The 16111-nt window shown below is 50.2% G+C and overlaps 3 protein-coding genes across 3 annotated transcripts; 2 read left to right on the forward strand and 1 right to left on the reverse strand.

The window, feature by feature from the left end:
- Window positions 1–3607: 3607 nt before the first annotated feature.
- ENH_00056520 (hypothetical protein, conserved) lies at window positions 3608–8911 on the forward strand (the record flags this gene model as incomplete). The annotated part of the gene is made up of 9 exons (XM_013581625.1): window positions 3608–4137; window positions 4413–4592; window positions 4811–5063; window positions 5277–6671; window positions 6909–7043; window positions 7190–7276; window positions 7515–7619; window positions 7758–7864; window positions 7993–8911. The coding sequence occupies 9 exons, from the start codon at window positions 3608–3610 to the stop codon at window positions 8909–8911; spliced, it is 3711 nt and encodes a 1236-aa protein (XP_013437079.1).
- A 1366-nt stretch (window positions 8912–10277) lies between these two features.
- On the forward strand, window positions 10278–12125 carry ENH_00056530 (Rhoptry kinase family protein ROP23 (incomplete catalytic triad), putative; the record flags this gene model as incomplete). The annotated part of the gene is made up of 1 exon (XM_013581626.1): window positions 10278–12125. One exon carries the CDS (start codon window positions 10278–10280, stop codon window positions 12123–12125), a length of 1848 nt encoding a protein of 615 aa, XP_013437080.1.
- A 1095-nt stretch (window positions 12126–13220) lies between these two features.
- On the reverse strand, window positions 13221–15097 carry ENH_00056540 (mitochondrial carrier domain-containing protein, putative; the record flags this gene model as incomplete). Its single annotated transcript, XM_013581627.1, has 6 exons — window positions 13221–13309; window positions 13493–13555; window positions 13739–13932; window positions 14237–14309; window positions 14506–14949; window positions 15076–15097. The coding sequence occupies 6 exons, from the start codon at window positions 15095–15097 to the stop codon at window positions 13221–13223; spliced, it is 885 nt and encodes a 294-aa protein (XP_013437081.1).
- Between the last annotated feature and the right edge of the window lie 1014 nt (window positions 15098–16111).

The raw sequence follows: 16111 nt of genomic DNA on the forward strand, positions 1-16111 counted from the left end.
ACGCTTCCTTCAGGAGTGGAAACAAGATGTGCCACTACGGAGCATAGCACCTTAGGCACACTGAGCTTGCTCCTGCACTCACGAACACGTTAAATAAGGTTTCATATGTCAAAGTTAAACAGTAGGATCATTTATTTCCGTGTTTGATTTTAAGAGTGACATTTGATGAGGCTCTGTGCTTAGACGTGGTGCAGCCGTGAGCACTGAGCGTTGTTGGAGCGTGTACAAAGGTCAAAGCCGACTCTCCACGAACACAAACTCAACCTTGGCCCGAAACCGCACTCTGCCGCACATGGCACAGCGATTACAGGTATTTTTTGCGATGTGAGTCATTCAAAGGGATGGAACTTGTTGTTTCACCTATAAGCAACCTGCGTTACGCACACAGTCTCATCCAGCCCCAAACTGGGCACAGGCAAGATCCAAGGAATGGCAACAACTGGGCATACGCAACGTTTAGTTCGTGCTTCTACTCTATAACTTGGCGTTTAGCGCAGCGCCCATTCACGCTAGAGGGCGAGAGCATTGCGTGCTACGCCTTTTTAACCACTCATTGGAGTTGGTCCACAGGGCTTCGCGGGGCGATAGATAGCTGCCGAAGTACGAAGGTAGAACAGTTTTAGCAAGCATACTATGTTTCATGATTCCTTCACTCTTGAACATGTAACATATGCAGGAAGAGCGCTGTCGCAGACCATGTAAGCGAACCATGCAAGCGGTGACTCGAGCGGGTGAGGTGGTGACTCCATTAGCTGATGCTCTTTTCCATCTCATCGTTTCCCTTAAACTTAGACTTCTCTCCATTTTCTCATTTTGAGCTCCACGTCTGCAGCAAGCCGAGGTGTCAGCAGTACTGCTCAACAGCGACCACAAGCACGTCACTGTTTGTGCAAAGCCGGTCGAAGAAGCATTCGCTGCTCTGGGGAAAGCAAGCTACAGCCTTTTTCGTACCATCTCTCAGCCGCATTACGTATATGTATGCCATTTATTTTGGCCAAAACCGGGTGCAGTTTGGGCAAAAGTCAAGAAATCTATACAGCATAAATGCTCTGTATGCCAACAGTAGAATCCCTACATTTTTTTGCAGGGGACTGTGGAGACCTGTTCGAACTCTGATGTTCGTGTAAAGCTACATTGTGATTTTATTAAAGCACACGTTCATGTTCGTATCATAGTCCCCTAGGTCGGGTACAAGAGGGGAACTACTCTCCCGTCTATGCTGACCCGGTTGTATGAAGGATGACCGCCTCAGTTTCTGTCTATGTACGTATTGTTCTGAAATGGAAGGCTGAGAAGTAACCAAGAGCTACAAGGCATATCAGGTCTTGCCCTTCGTATAGCCGCACCAGCGGAGTAGGTATTCCGGCTAAACGAAAAGTTCAGCAGTCATGTGGTGCTTTCCATACATGAGGCACAGTATTTCTAGTCGAAAAGCCTGCATTTTTCCCGTCCATAGGAAATAGCTTGTCATTTCCTTATTGAACTGGCGACACAAAAGCTTCTCTTCATTCTACTGAAGGTGAGGTTTTTCGCAATGTCTGAGTTGAGCGCACAAACGGGACGCGTGACTTTTGTACGCTTTCGTGACCACATGAACGGCACCTTTGCCGAGTACAGAGTTGATAAATCTTACCCCAGTGCTGCCGAACTCCAGTTCCCGCCTCTACTAGTGAAGCCAACCCTGGAGCCGTATGATAACTCGTGCCATTCCTGTCTGAGCAGAGGAAATGGTTCTACACAGTCCATGAAAGTAGATGATAACAGAATAGTGACAAACCGAATGCTTCCCCTTGTATTTCTTTACTTGCATACCACATTGTATACCTCAATACAGAGGCTTGTTGGCTTGTTTGTGGGGACACGCCGCAAAAGTGAGATTAGTGATATTGAAGGCTGACGGACAGAGTCCAGAAGCCACTAAATTTACGAAAATGAAGCAGATCTTGCCTTTGAATGCAAGACAGATATTGCTATCACCGCCGATATGACCCTGTGTCTTATTTATGTCATCACAACGTCGGATCTGACATGGCAGTCCACAGTGATACAAGGCTCTATACTAAGTGAAGAATGTGCTTCAGTCACTCCTGGGCTTCTGGTCCTGATGCTCGCGATATTTGACCTACCAGGACCAACTTGGGACGCATTATTGGTCCTTTGCTTCTTTACCAGGACCAACTTTAGGCGCATTGTTGTTCTGATGACTGCAGGTCTTCAATAGATGCAAAGCTACAGCTGTACCAGGACAAGGTAACTCGAAAACATGAAACAAAGCAGACCAGCAGTCAAAGCATATTCCTTGGTCTTGCCTAGGTGTCCACTGGTTCTACGGACTGTGCCCAATCGACCAGCAGGCAGCACGAGTACTTCACCCTTCATGGTGGCCAGTAGTAGTTGAAAAAAGTCAAAATGGTAATTATATGGGCTTTACCTTGAATCACAGGGAACCCCCTAAGCTGCGCGAGATCTGCAGCGCTGGAGCCAGTCCCACTAAATGGCAGCCCGTGGGTTGTAGAAAGAAATGAAGTGATTTTATTCAACTGTGCATTTGCTTTGAAATAAACTGGTGTAAGTAATTTGCTACAATTTGCAGCAGGTGTTAAGGCGAACTCCGCCATGCTGCCCCGACGCACACAACCTCGTGTTCTGCCGAACCAACCCTTCGCATGAATACAAAATTTGGCCTGGAACAGCTCATTTACTGCTGTTTATTCATATGCAATTGAGTTTTCTTACGTTGCAACAGCGTCCTTCTGGGCGCTGCAGCAGTGTACCACTTGTTGGTCCTTCGGTCCAAAATCACAGGCGCAATTGCTGAGTCGCTTAATCTGCGTACCGTCTACACTACGGAGACCCCAAAGAATGCGTCATTCTTTGGCATTATGTGGAGTAAAATGGAATCGGGCGAGCTAAGCAGGCTTTTTGGCTCCCAACCAGGCACTCCAAGAAGAAGCACGGCAGTCCGGCTCGGCTGCCAATGCCACTGCGTTGAAGGTCTCACGTTGCCACGGGGGAAATCTACAGTAGTGGAGGCGAATTCTTTTACGCAATGAGCGCTAGCTTAAAATTGAACTAAGCATTGCACAGGAGGGATGCTGCAATCACGGGTGGGGCGACTGGGGGCTGCCCGCCACAAGGCCCGGGGCAGCAAGCGACACAGTTGATTGTTTCGTCCAATATCTTTGCAACCTACAGCGAATTGTAGGGAAGTCTCACCATATTTACTAGTTACTCTTCCCTCCGTGGCAGCGTCGCTCCACGTAGACGGGGGGAGCTGGTGCTGGAGCGTTAGTTTTTGACTCTATCTTGTCTTTTCCCATAAGCTAGGCCACGCCTGTTTGGAGACAGCAGGAGGCCGCTGCTGCAGTATCCGCAGCAGCAGCGGCCGTAGTGTCCAGTGTAGGAGGTGCGCAAGTACCTGCCAGGCTGCAGCAGTCTTCAGCGAGGGCGCATATCAGAGGAAGTTAACGAAGCGCCGTTGCTTCGGCTGGCAAGGTACTGCTGCAGTTGCTGAAGCGAAGCGTATTCGCGGCTTCAGATATTTGTAGAGCTACACAAGTACAGTACTCGAGAAGTGCAGAAGAAGGGCTCACTTTTGCGCCACATCATGTCCAGCGAAAACCAAGAGGGCCCGCCCACCCCATCGCCCATCTATGATACACCAGATGGGAGGGCCCAAGGTGACTTGACCTCGACTGGTGCATCACGTAGGGCTACTGGGGTTGCAGATATCACGGGAGCCAAAACAAGAAAGACACCAGCGGCAAGCGCTGTAGAAACGACAGGGAGGAGTCATGTGGACCGTGCGGCAAATCTGTTGCAGCAGGGAGCTTCAGATCTTTCATGTCATTCAGAGAGTATCCAAAATAAGTTGGCTTGCTCAGAGAAAGCCAGCCATCAGCGTAGCACTGCACCGGCGGAGCCTGCAGTAGCGGCGGAGTCAAGGTCGAATGATTCGGCGACAACGTGCTCTGTAAAGATGAACAGCGGAAGGATCAGCGGTAGCAGCAGCGAAAGTGTTGACAGTGGGAAGCTTCTCAGCTACGGCATCCCATCTGGTGCCGATTCTATGAAGGCACTTCGTCGCCACGTCGAGCTGCTAATAGACCGAGAGTTGAACACCAAAACTCGCAGCCGGTACAGTTTCTGATTCCCGATGTTTTTGCATGTTCTCCGGGTTGAGCTACGTTGAGTAGATAAGCTAATGAACAACTTGTCAGGAGCTAACGCTATAGCTTCTGTTACTATCTGTTGATAGTTGTTTGCTCCGTCAGCTTTGGCACTCCCAATCGCCGTTGATGGGATACCGGTTTCTTGCCGTCCTTGGATTCCCGCGAAGACTCGATTTTTTTCGTGTTGCAAAGTGCTGTAGTATTGACGCTTCTGTGCCTGCTTTTGTGGGTGCATTGCAGATTGGAGACATGCCTGGATGCTCTGGATCCGGAGCGACTTGATCCTCACTTGATGCGCGTTGTCTGTGCAAAGGGGCTTCCGGACGGTTGTGCGGCCCTGCGGTCTGTTTACTGGCGTATTCTTTTACATTGTCTTCCCCTCCAGCCGTCGGAATGGCAGGAGCGCCGCCGTAAACTCCGGTACAGCATATGGCTTATTCATATTATAGGCTGAAGAGATGGAAACTGCTGCGTTTTCAGGGACTCATCCGCAGCTTTAGTTTCCCCAGGGCGCTTGCAGTCTTTGATGCAGAATAAGGGATTTTGCATTCTAGTTCTATTCTTGGTGACACGGACATTCGTACGTACGTGGACATATGACTTGTGTTTTCTGTGTGTGGAAATTATGACAACTACAGTGAAGCCTACGAGTCATACAAAGCAGACTTTATTCGAGAACCGGAGGCAGTGCGCCGCTTACGACAATTGCAGCAGCACCAGCAGGGGGAAGGTGCTGCATGCACCATCGGAGATAGATGCACGCTCTTGACGACTTCACCTTCAGCAGAGAGCAGCTTGGCATCAAACAGGGAAGACTTCAACTTTGGCACCCCCCACAGTGGCTCCTCTCAGCTTTCCCCGTCAATCTCACTCGCGGTTGTCAAAGATCACGTAAGGCTTTTGATGCACTGGCAGTATTTAACGGAGTAGACGAAGTCTTCTGATATATCCGTCAAATCGAGAAGTCTCGTCACAGGGAAGTGAAGCTGGAGAGGTTGTGTGAGAACTGTGGACTAGGGTGCAGTATTGGTGTGGCCTTGGACAGCAACAGTAGCTTAGGCTTAAGACCTGGTTCTGGCGGTTGCTGCATTGCGCTTTTCTCAGCCTCTGTGCCGTAGCGCGACAAGCGAATGGCGGGGTTACTGGGTTGATGCTGAAGTGTTTGACCAAATAAACAAAGATGTCTTCAGGACACGTCCTGAGCTCTGCTTCTTTGCCATGAATCCAGAGCAAACAGTGACTAGGCAGCAGCAGCTACATCTTTATCCCCCACCGCCTACCAGACAGGCACAGTCCCACATGCAACGAATAGATGAAGTACCTCTTCTCGTTGACTACGACCTTCTGGTGCAGCAGCAGCATCGGCAACATGGTCAGCAGCAGAAAGACAGCGGGGCCCCTGTTGACGAAGCCATGCCCTGCAAAACCAAAGCGAGCACCCGCAAGTTCAGCAGCATCAGTAGCGCCAGTGGCACATTCAGCAATAGCAACAGCAGCAGTAGCAATGAGCTAGACAGTCCCTTGAAGGTTTCAACGTCCTCCCTGAGGGGTTTTCGACTGCCATCCGCCTTTCGTTATAAAAAGGCAGTTACCCCAGGAGCAACAACAGTAAGCATATTGAGTGATGATGGGTGCAGCAGTCGTAGTGAAGTTAAAGGGGAGTCTATTCGCAATAGCGCTGATGGGCGCAGTTGCAGTAGCAGATCGTCATCAGGAGGAGGAGAGACACCAGGATCCGGTGAGCGGCAATGCTTTGCTGAAAGAGTGGATAAGGAGAAGGTGGGAGATTCAAGCCCTATAGAGGCGTTTTTGTCTCGCGGTTCTGCTGATATGCAGAGTTGCAGTGTCTCAGTCCACAGCCGAGAGTCTTTGGATGCAGCTGACGCTCTGGAAGCCTCAGCAGTTGCGGCCAGAGCTGCTCGTATGCTTAAGAGGCAAATGATCACCACAAAGAGGGGAACAGAGAAAAGCGCGTGCAGTTCAAATATTGACCGAAGCTTTTGTTCCAGTAACTCCCTGTTGTCGAACTCAGCTTTGTCACAAAGGCAAGTAGCGAGTGTTTCCCCACCCTTTCCCCCCTTAAACGAGGTTAAGGAGGGGCACGTGCAAGACAGTTGTCCCGCAAGGGTTGATGCAAGTTCAAGTGCAACAGTGGCCGTAGTGAAGGAGCACCAGAAGGTCGGCACAGTTTCTGTTTCTCTGAATGACGATTGTGCGGGTGGATTTTTGTCGTCGACGTTAGAGCGTGGGGCCGCACCAACGGATTTGGCTGCTGAAGAAGGAAAAAATACAACACAGCAGCCGTGGCGTGCACCCGCTGGAGTGCAAGACGTCTGCAATATGGTAGCTCCTCGCCGCCACTACGACGTGTTGTCTCGCCTGCTTTTTATCTACGCAAAGGTTAATCCAGGCCTTTGCTATGTTCAGGGCATGAATGAAATCCTAGCCCCCATCTACTATGCACTTATGACAGACCCAACGTACACAGACTACGAACAGGTTCGCTAATAAAGGCATATTGCGCACTCGGTTACCTCCTCGCAGCGCAGGTTTGCATCTTGTACTAGAAATAATTGCAGATATCAAATGAAAGATGGACAAGTGAGGTTGGCTATGAAGACTGTGATGTTTTGTGGATGGGTTTCTATGTCTTATGGATGGGTTTTTGCGTAGCCAGCTCGTGGGACTTGCTTTTTAAAGGTTTAAGGCCTATGCAACTGTTTATACTGCTTACAGGCAGAAGCAGAAGTCTTTTACTGTTTCAGCGAAGTCATGCAGCAGCAGCGCGATGCCTTCTGTAAGGCTCTCGACCCTACAGAGGCTGGCGTGCAGGGCCGTCTTTCACGTCTGGACACTCTCCTTAGGCAGAAGGTACACTGGCCTATTTGAAAATGTTGCATATGCAGACGGAGTACGGTTTTTGTGTTGTGTCTTTCGATGCAAGACTTTGGTTAGTGACGTTTGCTCAGTTTGGAGTAGGCATTCTACTAAGCAGGTCGTTTTGTTCATGCCTGCAGGATGAGGAAGTCTGGATGCATCTCAACGCAGTTGGCGTAGAGCCGCAATTCTACGCCTTGCGGTGGCTCCTGCTGATGCTCACTCAGGTAACGAGGGTTAGCCGTACTGTGGCCGCGGCTTTGAGGTTTCCGGCCCAAGGCTGAGGTTTTTTACCAGCTTGCTAGTTCTACTTTGCCTGAGTCACCCATGAGCATCCCACTTGGCGAGCGCAAAACATATCGATGATATCGATGATCGGTTTCTGCGTGGAGTGGTAGTGATGACGTTAGATATTGCAGGAATTCACCGGCCTTTTCTTGAGAAGCTGCTCCTTTGATGTTGCAGGAGTTCGAGATGCCGGACGTTCTGGCTCTTTGGGACGGTTTTATTGCGGATACTGGACGTCCGCTACCCCTACTTTATTATGTTTGTGTCGCCATAATAATTTGGGTAAGTGCAACAGAGGTGGCGTACGGTGGTACTTCCCAGCTTTCTGCACATTGGATGTCGCTTGTGGAGCATACGAGAATACGCCCAGGGTGTTGGTGTTGAGCAGCATGGTGCCTGTCGGTGGCGTTATGCTTGCAGCTGAGACCTGCCCTCTTGGCTGGGGACTTCACTGCGTGTATGAAGCTGCTCCAGCATCTGCCATCTTTTGACCCGAAGGCTCTCATAAGCTCTGCGATGAGACTGCGGTGAACGATGCGCACCCTGTAACAGTGTTTTTTAGCCAGAGTGCTCTTTTCCTTGAGGGTTATTAAGTCAAGACTACACAATTGCCACTGAACCGCTGTGTTAAAGTGAACTTGCCTTTGCTGTTCAGGGCTGACGATCTCCTTAAAACTGGACTCCAAGATTGCCGCGTCTCCCTCCCTGTTGGTCGGGGTGGGCGGCGTGCTGGAGACGCTCTGCACGAGTTGGACCCTGTGCAGCATATCTCGGATTCTTTGATATTCAAACAGTTCTCACGGGCCATTGCAGCTCTGAGTCTTAGTGACAGCCTTGGCTTGGTGCCTGGAGACGCAGCTCGACCTGCTAGTTCTGGGGAGGGCGAGATCAGCAGTCCCTGCAGGCCACAGACTCAAAAGAGTGAAGGAGATTCCTCCAGAGGTTTTGTTGAGGGGCCCGACGCTGCGCTGGGACGCCTCAAAAGGCTAGCCGGCGTTGGTGTTGAGCATGCGTACAGGGGTGCAAGCGTAGTCTCGCAGTATTTAACTAGTTCTGGGCTCTCAACAGGTCTAGCGTCGAACGTTACTTCCCTCTTTGCTTCCGACAGCAACGCTTGCAGCCCGGCGACTCCACCGGAGCCAAGCGAAGCTCCAACTGCGGAGCGACCGAGACAGTCAGCAGCGTCGAAGCTAGGAGAGTTCTTTGCAGCGGCAGCTGGGCCGTCTCCACCAGGAATTTTATCTGGGGTCCCTGCAGATCGCAGTCAACATTGCAGAGCCACTGCAGCGCCCGTTGTGGAAGAACAGAAAGGAAACCCGCCGCCGCTTATAGAATGCCCAAACTCTTTTGCGAGGCCGTTTGTTGGCAGTAGAGCCCAATCGTTCACAGTCACGGGATGCGACGTGGCGGTAGGCGAGTCTCCCAGGCAGCGCAGCTTGTGGGAGGATGAGCCATCGACGCCGTTGGGGGAACGGTTGACGGACTCTGATAAGCTTGAAACACCTAGACATAGCCCAGGAACAGAATCTTTCAAATCGCCCTCGGGCGATGGGCTTCAGATTACCATATTGTGAACAGAATGGCAAAGGCCCGAATTGAACACAGTGTTTGGCCCGTTGCTTGACGCTGCTTAGCGCGGCGTGCCCTGCTGTAACTGCTTGTTGGTGTAGCTTTCTCACAATTTGAAAAAGACAGGGATCAGGAGTAGACTAGCGGATTTGTAGATAACAGAAGACTATCGACTGAAGACTACAGGAACCTGAAGATCACGCAGTTCATACGCAGAATGGAGTTGCTGTTTTTGAGGGTCAACATGCAGGGGACTTTGATATACAGGTAATACATAGCACCTACCTGCTTTCGCCGCTTTGCACTCTGAAAGACTGAAAAGGGAGAGGGAATTTGCGAAGGGCGCTCACGGAGGCTAGCATCGACAACACAATGGGATGAAAAGCAAAGCAAGGGAGTCACATTCTACGTTCTGATGTGATGTTTCGATATAAATAAACCCAGTTTAAGTGTAGTATGAATTTTGGCCTGTTTAGGAGAGACACAGGCGGGGTTGAAGCGCCACATACAGTAACCAGAGATTTGGCATTAATCGACAAAGCAAGTTTGTGGATTCTTTAGCGCGCCGTAAGGGACCTCAAGTAAAAATACATCATGACTTTCAATATATATGTCCGTTGGACAGGAGATCTCAAAATGGTGAGCACGAATGACTTCAGTTGCATCACCGACGACGCCGCAGCTGGGAAGGAAAGCTTACATGGAACATACGTCTGCTGGTCTAGTCCGACAGCTAGCGTGGGCTCTTTCTTTTAAACTAACATTCATTGTATGAAAAGCATATTTTTGTGCTTTACATAGCTTTACGCGTGTGTTTCAATGGCTAGATACTCATAGCTTCACTTTTGGAGGCCAAGAGGGGACCCCCAAGCAAGGTAACAGTCGTCATAGGAGAAAGTGCGTGAAACTTGAAGGTTGCCTGAAAAATATTTGTCCAACGTTTTATTCTCATATCAAATATGTTTATTATTTTGGATAAATCAGTGAAGAGGGGAAGGAATGCCTGAAGGGACCTTGCCGTGCTGGTGTGCGGGTCGATCACATGACACTTCCCGCCTGGACAAGATCTGCGAGCCTAGCTCACCAGAGGCCTCAGGCTGACAGGAGTCAGCCAACTTCATCAGATTTGTTATTTTGCAATTAAAGTTTGAAAAACGATCAATGCTGATTTTTTTTGCTTCTGAGTTTATTTTAGCTCCTCTATGTTAATTGATTTTGCGGTCACCGGCTTCCACTGCTAGAGTGGTGTCTCCTCAAGACCCTTTCCTTGTCAGGTCCTGATTGGTGAATGACTCTTTTCTGTCAAGCCAAACAAACATAAGATCTTCAACCATCAAGGCTCCAAGTGTCCAAAAAGAGAGCAAAACGCAAATGGCTTCTCCTGCACGAGGATTGACTTGGAGGAAGAAACTGTTTGCATTCTCAGTGGTGCTGCAGCTTGCGGCTGGTTTCGGTGGTCTTTTGGCTGCCCTCGGGACTGAACCTTCCATCGAAAAGCCTTCCTCCAACTTGCACGAGCGTATCGACACTTCGGAGAAAGAAGGAAACATCTTGATGATAAACTCAAATATCGACGCAGAGCAAGCATTCGACGGAGGCCTCAAGGCAGTGCCGATCACAGCGGCTTACCTAAGAGGAACCGATACAAATGTTTCATTGGAATCTTTTAAATCCGGCATCACTGCCGAGCAGCGCGAGCTGAATCAAGCAAGTCCACCAAGTGGAATCTACTTCTATGAGGATTTTCTCCCAACCGCGCGACAAGAAGATGAACTGAGCGAAGAACAAGTAGACCCGCGAACGTTCTCTGCCTTGTCCTCGTCAACAACAGACGATGACTATGACTCACCTAATCGTCGCCTGGGTGGGCAGATAGTGCAGAAGCTCATGAGGCTAAAGGTGTACACCGGGCTTAAAAAATACGCCAAGTACGCAAACTACGCAGGATACAATACATACGGAGCAGGCACTTACACCAACTATGGAGGGTATGGTGGCTACCCTGCTTATCCATACGCCACAGCTTCCGCAGCTTCCAACTACTCCGGATACAATGACTACGCTGGATACAGTAACTATACGGGGTATAGTGTTCCCACACCTGATGCTGCTGTTGGATACAAAAGGTTCTCCAAGTACTCTGAAGAGCCTGGACAGAGGTATCTTGCGAGCTTACTGAGCAGAAACAGAACAAGCTGGTGGCTATCGAATAAGGTTTCTCGGCTAACTGATATCTTGGGAGGCGTCTGTCCCCGAGGCGTAGACCAGCCCATAATGCTCTCTAATGGGTATGAATCAAAAGAGGCAACGTTTCTAGCTGTTCTTCAGAACAGAGAACGATTCGTCGACTTGCTTGCGCAAGAGCTGTCGAATCAAATACCTGTAAGGTGGATCGGTCGAATGTATTCCGAAGTTCAGGGCCAATTTTCGGCAGTTGATTCTTTGGACAGGGACTTTGCAATTGCAAAGATGGCTCCACCGGGCGAAGCACTGTCAAGCTTTCGCCACAGTCTGCGTCTCGACATACCGATTGACTTGTATGAGTTTACAGGTATGGGGACCTACGTGCAAGCCCCCGACGGCCAAGTGTTTCTCAACGCAGTCTCCCGCCGACCGCTGATACGGGCCACTGCGGGGACTGTTATTGCCAGTTGTTCAAAGGGAAAGAAAGGAGACAAAGCATTGCTTAGCATGTCTCAGCAAGCAGTAAGAGTCGTTGCGAACCTTAATTGCATCATGATGGTGCACACCAATATTAATCCGAGTTCGTTCCTCATCACAGAGAAGGGTCTTGTCTTTCTTGGAGGTCTTTTCCAAGCGGTGCAACAAGGGACGTATTTGGCTCAGTCATACCAGTTTACAGGTGGTTCCCCTCCCGTCTTTGTTCCTCCGGAACTGCGAGACTCCGCAGCTTATTATACGCTTACAGCGCAACCGTCATTGGATTCTTGGCAACTGGGAATGACGTTGTACACCTTTTGGTGTGACAAGATATCGACAGCGTCGGCAGGAGGCCTCAGCTTTACCGACTGTCGGTCGCAAATGCCCAAAGAAATACAGGACTTGATCTTAGGGTTGACTCAGGCGGACCCGACGGCGCGGTTGATTGCAGAAAACGTGGCGCTAACACACCCCGCAATGCTACTTCCAATATACCCCGACGTCCCTAATCAGATAGACATCAACCAGGATGACGACATACTACTGGATACCTTTTGACGAGGCTAATTCATGTTGTTTCAGTCTCAAATGGTTGCCTACAAGCTGCCCTGCCATGAGTAGCCTCAATGGAAGGAAGCTCTTTCACTGCAGCAGCGTTTTTCTCACTAGTTGCTCAGTTACTTGGCGGCATGGCTGGTTGCACTGACGCGATGCGATCTCAAGCCGCCTATTAATGTATTTCCTATACCGATCTGTTTTGATAATGTATTTTCACAAGCTGCCAACTGGTGCGTCAAAATTACACTACGCTTCGCCTGCTGCAGGTAGTTATCGCTCTCCTACTTATGGGTCATTCTTTAAGCAGGCATTACCCACAAGATAATTAGCTGAAGTGTGCTACCGCGTAATGCGCGTCATGAGTGCTAGGCCGCCACACAGGGCAAACATAATAAGATATAATGCAGCACTTCACCAAAAAAAACCTGGACACGCTTGAGACGGAGGCCGCCTGAATACCGTCTGCACTCCCTACGAAACGTGCTTCAAAGTCCAAAGGTTTTGCTTTGAATGCCACAAGTGCATCCTGAAGCTGTAGTGTTCTTTGCTCTTCGACCACATTTACCGTGGACCCATCCACTGGCCTGCATAATATGCAAGCACTCCTGTGGTAGGGGACGGAAACAGTTCTTGAAACTGTGTCAGCGAGAAGGCAGAATTTCGGAAGCATCTTTCATATTCTCGCTGCAGCCTGTGCAGCAGCGCCTTTCAAAGAGATGATGCTGCTCGAACACTTGGCGGTACCAACCACTAAACGCGTCGTAACCGCCCAGAAAGATACCGCCTCCAAGTGCCACCCACAGGCAACGCATTTTCACGCCGAGAAACAAGGATCCAAGGCCCTCAGTACGCAACATTGTACTGAAGCAGTGGCAGAACCCACGGTACTGCAAACGAGAAGCCATACGCAAGTCAAAAGCCACAGAATCAACTGCGGGCAGAGCTAGCTCCGCACTTTAACTTCGCAATGGCAGTGCATGGACCTGCGTCGGGAGCAGTATGCGATGCAACGACAGTGTAGTTGCATGGCGAGATACGCAATGCTACATCTTAGTAGGGACAAAGTCAACTGCTCGCGTGGTTGCCTCCTATTTGTTAACGCACTTGGCGTGTCCCTGGAGCTTGGGTCATCAGCCGCGTTTTCGCGACATCCATTGGCGTGGTCACTACAGCCGCCACAGCCCCTGCGAGAAATCACCACTCCCTCTACCTGAGCCTAAGCCCCGAATTGCACTTTGAAAACGCGGTAATTGCGCCATGGACGTCAAACTGTTTTCTGCAGGTGATAAAGGTCCCTGCAGTACGGCTGCTGGAGCCCTACAGAGGCAATGCACAGCCCAGCCTCTGTCAGCGCAGTCACGGCGTACCCGCGACCATTCCAGCAGCTCCAGATATCGTTGCTGTAAAGCCCGTAGAAGGCGGGTCCTGCCCTGTGAGTGCAACACACCGTTCACCACTGCAGTTAACACACCAACAACCCGAGACGATTGACAGCTCCGCCGCGTCAAGAACATGACCACTACCGGGCCTCCAAACACTAGACCCTGACTTCAAACTCTACATTTTCGTTCCCAAAAAGTAGCAACACAAAAACAGAAAGGCCCGCAGCTCACCCAAGGCCTTCACCTTCATCCACTCCCACAGCGAAAGCTGCAGCGCCGCAAAAGGCACATCTCTAAGCATGGATGTTCCCATCCCCACAAAGAAGCCCCGAGGCCCTTCAAGTCGCCATACTGCTGAGAAGCCCTCGGCAGTGGTCGCATGTAGCCTTAGCTGTACCTGCTGCTTCACTACCTCGAACGGGTTGCTGGACAGGAAATAGCAGACATTAGCACACGCAAACCTGCTTAATTCAAATAGCTAACGAAATCAATAGTTGGCTCCGTGCCTGATGAGCAAATGATTCCCTCGATGCAGAGTACGCATACGGCATACGCCGAAGCATATCGAAAACTCATTCCTTCTGAGCTATGACATCCTCCAATCAAGTAGTACGATCGACAACAGGCTGCGCATACTGACGCACTTCACATGCCCTTAGCCCTGTTACGCTTCAAACAAACAAAATTGGACTGGTCCTCATGACCTAAATCATCGTTCTACGCCCTTACCGAATGACGCAGGCGCTTGTTTCAGCTATAGACGCAGCCAGGATGTGAGTCGACGCTAGTGACGAGTCTGTGTCTGCAGAGAGGCAGCAAGCCAGCAGCAGCGGCAACCTTCCCCACCAGCACGCCCTAGGATAGCTTCACGACAGGAAGCATTGCAAGTGTCAGCATGATCGCTGCAGCAGAACAATATGCAACAGCAGAAGCGGCAGAAGAGCGACACGCCACCTGCGGAGGACTGTAACGCAGCATTGCTGCTGGTTGGCACGGACTTAAACGTTTTAGCTTCTCCTTCGCCATCTCGTATGCAACAAAAAAGACGGCGGATGACGGCATACTGCCCATGGCTAGGGCTGCGATGCCGCTGTAGCACGCACCGATCGTTGTCGGCCTTCCCTTTGACTTCACACCACATGGGGTCTTCCATGTGGCAGCTGGAGCGGCTGCACTGGAAACAACATTTGGTCCAGTTAAGGCGCTACGAGCGCCAGCCCCCACAATATCTGTAGATATGCCTCTTCTTACTGTTTCAGCAGAGTCTCGTGAAGATAACAAAGGACCCGATAATGCTGCGCCTGCAGGCGGTGGTGTCGCTGGCGGTGCTACTGAAGGAGACGCTGGAACATTGACCTGTGCATGTGTCTTAAGAAAGTCAAGCGGAAAAAGAACAATGTCCGATATGATACCTGTGGAGGCCCCTGCCGCAAGGGCGACAACTGCAGCACAGCCGCACACCGAGAAAAGCATGCCTCGTCCACTGCAGCAACAGACATATCCAGCAGCACACTTCAATGTCCTGGTGGCCCCGACGCCCTAAGGCCCGATGTAACGCTTCGGCGCACCTTCGTCTTGGGATAAGACCATCAGAGTGTGGAACCGCTGGGTGCAGGGCGCTAGGAGACCATAAGTCCTCAAAGTTGCCTGTCTGCTTGTTGCCGATTGCGCTTAGGTGTTGACCGGCCCAAAGAACACGATCATCAACTGGCTCGCACAAGAAAGACAATCAGTCAAGCAGCCGCTCTCATGCGCGGTCAGAGAAAAATACGTCACATCCGAAGTGCTACTGCCGCCATTGCGGTCGGGAGGTGCATCAGTCACTGTACGCTGGCGGCTAGACGTCAAAGGTCAGATGAAGGACTTTTCTTCCAGCCAGTCCGTTTACTCATCTCAGGCTTCATTCAGGGAAACAAAGAACTTCCACAGTGGACAGGTGCAAGTGGCAGTGGGCCCAACTCAACGCAGTGGACCCCACTACAGTGGGGTTATAGCTACTGCGAAGGAACATGCATGTAAATGAATTTGAAAATTAGCTTCAATCGAAAGCTGTAGGAGCTTCATGGCTCGACTAATGCCCAGTGACAGAGAGGCTCTCCAGGAAAGGCTGGGGCTGACAGTGCAACGCAAGCAGCGTGGTAGGACACTTCCTCAACAGAGTACAGGAATATTTCTCTAGTAACCCGAGACTATTGACTTCTATCAATGAAATATTTTAGTGATAGTAAGGAGCATTTTTGAAATGGGGATAGAGTAGTGATAATTCGCTTATATCCATATGAAACCATAACTTCCCCTGCGGAATTGCTAGAAAATATACATTTCCAAAGCCTTCTCAGCCGTAAAATTTATTTACCACCCATCTGAAAGAGCGCTTTGACAATGCGTAGAGAAAAATGCTAAGTGGTTGCAGGATCGTGCTCGGTAGAGTGAGAGCAGAACTGCACTCAGCGATTGTTGCGGAGAGACCTTATTCTGCGTACTATCGGGTACTCTTTGAAGGGATAGCATCATCAGTGCAGTCAGTGTTAAATTTTACCGCTCATTTTATTCTCTCCGCCTTCTTTCAGGGTGGGCAATGGGGGCATGTCGGAGTGAGGAAAG

The sequence above is a fragment of the Eimeria necatrix genome, genomic scaffold (genome assembly GCF_000499385.1).
Source record: "Eimeria necatrix Houghton genomic scaffold, Enh_scaff46, whole genome shotgun sequence".
In the NCBI taxonomy this organism is placed as follows: Eukaryota; Apicomplexa; class Conoidasida; order Eucoccidiorida; family Eimeriidae; genus Eimeria; species Eimeria necatrix.